The sequence below is a fragment of the Pezoporus wallicus genome, unplaced genomic scaffold, assembly GCF_028554395.1.
Source record: "Pezoporus wallicus isolate ANWC-B61680 ecotype Strahan unplaced genomic scaffold, APGP_CSIRO_Pwel_v1 scaffold_3294, whole genome shotgun sequence".
NCBI classification, from domain to species: domain Eukaryota; kingdom Metazoa; phylum Chordata; class Aves; order Psittaciformes; family Psittacidae; genus Pezoporus; species Pezoporus wallicus.
In genome coordinates, this window is record NW_026635478.1 from 1,421,304 (window position 1) to 1,427,112 (window position 5,809).

The 5,809-nt window shown below is 46.9% G+C and overlaps 1 protein-coding gene across 1 annotated transcript; it reads left to right on the forward strand.

Moving 5' to 3' along the window:
- The first annotated feature begins 2,317 nt into the window (after positions 1 to 2,317).
- Positions 2,318 to 4,182, forward strand: SNRPF (small nuclear ribonucleoprotein polypeptide F). The gene is made up of 4 exons (XM_057431073.1): positions 2,318 to 2,430; positions 2,491 to 2,824; positions 3,048 to 3,112; positions 4,001 to 4,182. Exons 1-4 carry the CDS (start codon positions 2,318 to 2,320, stop codon positions 4,065 to 4,067), a joined length of 579 nt encoding a protein of 192 aa, XP_057287056.1. The 3' UTR covers positions 4,068 to 4,182.
- The last annotated feature ends 1,627 nt before the right edge of the window (positions 4,183 to 5,809 follow it).

Here is a 5,809-nt window from a genome sequence, read left to right on the forward strand (position 1 = left end):
CTATTTTGTTTCGTGATTAACCAAGTTATCCAGTTAACTACATCAGATGTAGTCACGCATTCTGTTCTTTCAGTACTCCTTCCTGCCCTACCGCCACACAAAATTGCTGCAGACCCGGTCTACAGCTGATGATGTTACTGACGCATGAATTTGTGCACCAATTATGAAACTAGAAGTCAAGCGCTCCTGCTCTCTGACTTCTGTGCTGATATCTATGACCCTGGAAAATTATTCTGGATTTTGGTAACTTTATAACAACAGGGCTGGAATATTTATTCATCTGTCAGAGGGACAGAGTGTATTAAATGCAGAATGTGATTGGCTCCTGTATTTCTGCATACACAGTAAGTTTCACCAACATGAGTAGGAGACATTGTGATCAAAACTGTTTCAATATTTAAATGTAAGAAGTGCTGTTTACAGACACAACTCCAAACCTGTTATATTGCTCTTCACAGATACACATATCCATCCTTGTCAGTTGTCAGGGAAGTGCAAAAATTACTACCACAGTATGATTTTATCCATGACACTCTAAGCTCATTGTGTTCTGTCATATTATACATGTTATCTCTTGAAATCAGCTATTCTTTACTGCAAGTGGCATGAAATCTTTTTGTTATATATACACCTTTTTCCATCGTGTTCATGCTTTCCTATATAGTCTCCACAGACTTCCATACAGAAATCTTGTAACTTATATCTCTTTCAGCTGGCCCATGCTGAGCTTCGCTCCCAGAAAGGCTATTAGCATAATTTTGATGTTGTCTCTGTCACTTATCCAATGCACCCAAAAAAGAAAACCATGTGGATTTCTAATGATCACAGAAACGATATCTGAGTGCACTTCTCATACATGCTAGTTAAAAAAGAATTACAATTCCAACTCTTGTTTGCGTCTATCCAACCATAAAGGCATTGCAACCACTGTGTGTGAGGACAGCTGGATCTGGGCAAGATGTTGAGTCGACACCAATAAACATTCCTATTTAGCAGGTGATGATGGTTTTGCTTTCAACACCAGGGCACTAGGCTGACCTTTGGAAGGTAAAGTGCGCAAAAAATGTAATAGTTCTGTTACAGAAAGGTTAGCTCCTGAGGGTATATTTTCCACATTCAGCATCCAATATATGAAAAATAAAGCGAATATAAATAAACATTGTGGCATTTGATGACTTCAGACAGGGAGTAGTAGAAGACATTAGTGTAGACATGACAAGTTAGTAAATGGTACAAATGTTGGTTCAACCCATTTGCTTGTCAAAGGTTGTCACAAATTAAAGCTAGAAAAGGACTGGTGTTTCATGAGTTCCTGGAGAGGGACTTTTCCTGGAGAGAGCACGCAGTGATAGGAAAAGAGTATAAAAGAGGGTAAATTTAGTTTAGATATTAGGAAGTTCTTCAGTAAGAGGGTGGTGAGACACTGGAACAGGTTGTCCAGAGAAGCTGTGGCTGCCCCATCCCTGGCAGTGTTCAAGGCCAGGTTGGATGGGGTTTTCACCAACCTGGTCTAGTGGAAGGTGTCCCTGCCCATGGCAAAGGGGTTGGAACTGGATGAGCTTCAAGGTCCCTTCCAACCCAAACTATTCTGTGATTCTGTTAAAAACTCTGGCAACTTCTATGCCCGGGAATCAAATGAGACTGAGTAGAGCACTTGCACACTGGCAAGGCCATCACTTAAGCGCTTTACAAGCCGTGAGGTTTTCTATCCATGCGTGTAGAGCATCGAACACAGACCGGTCCACACATTTATTCTTCCACGCGAACCGCCGCCGCCACGCGTTCATGGCCCTCAAGGCTGGCTGGTGGCACAAGGCTGGTCCGCAGCTCCCGCTACGTGCTGCAGCCACCGCGCGGGTCAGGCGCTGCCACCTCGTGGACACCCACCGAGAGGGATGAGGAAGAAGGAAATGCAGAGCCCCACCGCTTCCGAGCTGAGCACGGCCCTCGGAGCCGGGAAATAACCCAGAGCTAGAAAGTAAGCGATACTCTACCGGGAGGGACACAGACACAGTGGTGCCCCCATCCCGGCCGGCAGGGCAGCCGCTGCTCTGCCCGCCCCGCTTCCAAGAGGAGACAAGGCAGCTGGGTGTCCGAGGGGGCAAAGCTCGCCCTTTGGGACCTGCGGGACAGCGAGGAGGGCACAAGAAGGGGGTCGGGAGGGAGGGAAGGAAGGAAGGATAAGCCTCAGGAGCCTGAGGTACTTCGGCAAGCAGCAGCACCACCCACCTCTTCCGCCCCGGCGCGGTGGCCGCGCGCTAGCCCCGCCCCGCAGAGCGGTTGGTTAGGACGGGTGGAAGGACAGCCGGGCCTGCCAATGAGCGAGTCTTACGGCGCCGCCAAGCCAATGGGAGCTCCGCTTTTCGCTTCGCGCGTGGGGGAGTTTCAACCTATTGAGAAGTGCGTGGCGGCGGGGGCGAGGGGTCGGAGGTGAGAGTGGCGCCCCCGGAAGTAAAAGCCGGGTCGGCGCGGCGGTCCTTTCTGCTGCAGCTCCACGGCGCGCACGAGGCCTCCCCGTGTGGGCCTGTGTGTGTCGGGCCGCTGTCCCGCGCCGCGTCGCCATGGTGAGGGCGGTGTCGTCAGTGAGCGCGGGAAGGCTGGGGCGTGGGGCGCGCAGGCAGAGGGAGCCGCGGCCGTTAGCGGGGCGGGGGGGGGGGGGGAGCGGGGCGGCCGCGCTGACTGTCTGCTCTCCCGACAGAGCCTGCCCCTCAACCCGAAGCCGTTCCTGAACGGGCTGACGGGGAAGCCGGTGATGGTGAAGCTGAAGTGGGGGATGGAGTACAAGGGGTACCTCGTCTCCGTCGACGGCTACATGAACATGCAGGTGAGGGATGTGGGATTGGAGCTGTCGCGCTGGCTCTAGGCCCCGGTCCTGAGGGGCCGGCGACGTGGGGCGCTTCTGAAGGGTCGGCGGCGCCTCGACGGTGAGGGCGGGGCCATTCGGCTTCCCTGCCGCTGGAGCGGGCAGCGGGGCAAAACCGCCGTGTGCTTTGCAAAGCTCCTTTCGTTGTAATTATTCTGATTTTATTGCTGGTTTCCTTCTCAAGCTTGCAAACACAGAGGAGTATATAGACGGTGCGCTGTCGGGACACCTGGGTGAAGTCTTGATAAGGTAATGAGAGTGTTGGTGGTGGGGATAGGCTGTCTAAATCTTAGCACTTGTATTAAATTATACCACTTGTATTAAAACTTGTATTGGTAATGCTGTGTTTCTTGTCTGACTAAGACACTAATGTAGCTCCATGTGAAGGCTGTGAATGCAACAGTGATGTTGATATCCCTTCTGAGGGCAGGAAGAATGAATTTTTAATATTTCTAAGGAAGCATTTATGATCCTGTTTTGGGTAACAGAACTTTAGTTTTCTGGATTATTTTGTATCTGTCAATCCTTTGGCATTAAAGCTGGAGAGAAACACTTTAAAAGGGTGTGTAGTGATAGGACAAGGGGGAATGGCTTTAAGCTAGGTGGCAGTAGGTTTAGGAAAAACTGTATAATATGAGGGTGGTGAGGCACTGGAACAGGTTGCCCAGAGAAGCTGTAGATGCCCCCCCCCCCCAGTAGTGTTCAAGGCCAGGCTGGACAGGGCTTTGAGCAATGTGGTCTAGTGGAAGGTGTCCCTGCATGTGGCAGAGGGCTGGAACGAGATGATGATTAAGGTCCTTTCCAACCCAAACCATTCTGTGATTATATGCTAACACATTGTTACTGAAAACATTTTGTATGCTGAAAAGTTAAACTTGACTCTATCCGTTAAGCCAAAAGTAAAAATTTCTTGTACAGCATTGTCAACCAGTTATTGCTTTTATAAACTTGGGGGGTGGGAAGGCAGGTGTGTGCAGTTGTAAGGAACATTGTGGAAAACATGTACATGGTCAACAGCAGCAATTTGTCATGCGGGGTTTGGCTGTGATCAGGCTACACTAGAGCAGGAAATGCTTAAGGCTTTATATGTGGGGAGGGCTATAACACAACTAAGGAAACTCTTGGTTTTGTTTACAGGTGCAATAATGTTTTGTACATCAGAGGTGTGGAAGAAGAGGAAGAAGATGGAGAAATGAGAGAATAGGTGTTTTGTATATCTGGAAATAAACTTTTTTGTTTTCCATACTTTTGTAACAAAGTGTTCACTTTTTCTTTTTTTCCTGTTTTAATATGGGGGAAATTAAACCTTAAAAAGGCCTTTAATCTTTTATAGGTGTCTGAAAAACTTACGTGGAAGGAACAGACAATTATTTAAATTTAAGCTGAAAATATTAGAGTGGAAAATGAGTATTTAAAAAAACAACCAACCAAACCCAAAAGACCCTCCCAAAACAACTTTTAAGTATTATCAGTGTCAACAAATGCCATTACTGTGAAGGGAAACATCTGAATTTTAGTGATTGATGGACTGAATTAAATCTGCAAAGTTGTGTGCTGTGAAGGTGAACAGATGTGTGATGCATGTGTCAGCTCAGTTCAGTGTGGCTGTCAGCATGCTGCTGTCAGGCAGACTAACACATGGAAGGTGAAGAAGGTTTCATCATATGTATGTTGATTTTCTGTTGTTCTAGCCGCACTGCTGAGCGGACAAGGACCTGCAGGAATAGCTGTTTCTAATAATGATAACACATGCTGTGGAATGAGCAACAGAAAAACTTTTAAAAAACATCCTGATGTGCCTGCTGCAGACTGCTGATGATTTTTCTGTCAGCTCTGAATTGTTTCATTGAGAGGATGCAGCTATACTGCTTTGTGGCCTTATTTTAGTAGAAACAAGATTTTGACTCCAAGTGAAAAACTGTAACTCATTCAGTGTTTGCAGGAACCTTGTTCTTAGTTGTGTTTTCTGCTTTAACAGCTGAAGGCTGCAAACAAAACACAGTTATCTTCCCATCTGAAACACAGGGAAAATACAGCAGTCAAGACTTCTTACAGTATGTATGCAGTTACTATTCAAATATACTTAATATTTCAACCTGTCTATAAACTATTTGGAAATAGCTGTGAAGGCTTCACTGCAGGTGAGCTGTGAAGATCTGTTATACTACAGTGTCTCTAAGAAATACTCTGCCGCTTTGAGTCGCGAAGCTTAAAGCGTGGCTGTACAATCGTAATCAAGGAAGGACAAATTTGTACCGATACTAGCCAATATCCATGCAAACAAAAGGCCTCTTGGCAGTTACCAATTTCTGAGGAATTTAGTGGCCTTGGCAGAGTTAAGATGACACACTGCAGAATGGGAGTGTACACAGTCTGCAGAGAAGAGAAAGCCCCTCTGATACCCAGTATCTGGAGTGTTTTGGCAGGTACACAATAACCACGTTTTCCAATGTTAAGAGTAAACACTGAGGTTAACAGAACCCATCCTTTACCTGTCAGTACTTCTTGGTGAAAGCAGGTGAGTGCTTTGCAATGCTGCCAGTCAGAGACCCTCTTGGAAGGTCTCTGTGATGCAGCTCATAGAAGTGGTCCTGCAAACTGGAACCCAGACTGCTGGAGGTGCAGTTCATGAGTCTCAGTTACAGCTATTGTTACTCTGACTCTTCACTCATCACTTAACTGCTGTCAAATATGGAAGTACTAGCCCTCTTTGACACATGGGGAAAGTAAGAGCTGTGCAAAAATCAGGCAGTGACCCAGCTGCAGAAGTAACCTTGCTGCTAGGGAACTTGCAGCCAGATGATGGTCATCAGTGGGGCTTGAATTGCTGGGAAAGCTGCTGCTGTACCTGTACCTTAGTTTCCACTGAAAAATAGAAATTGTAACTTGTCCCCCTCAGAGAGTTTTGAAGTAAGTGAAAAAGTTCCATGTAAAAGCTGCACAGGT

Excerpts from the sequence above, each read along its gene's own strand:
- SNRPF (XM_057431073.1), top strand. The coding sequence starts at position 2,318 with ATGAGCGAGTCTTACGGCGCCGCCAAGCCAATGGGAGCTCCGCTTTTC. Across the intron at positions 2,431-2,490 it reads GCGGGGGCGAGGGGTCGGAG|CTCCACGGCGCGCACGAGGC; the intron begins GTGAGAGTGGCG and ends TTTCTGCTGCAG. Across the intron at positions 2,825-3,047 it reads ACGGCTACATGAACATGCAG|CTTGCAAACACAGAGGAGTA; the intron begins GTGAGGGATGTG and ends TTCCTTCTCAAG.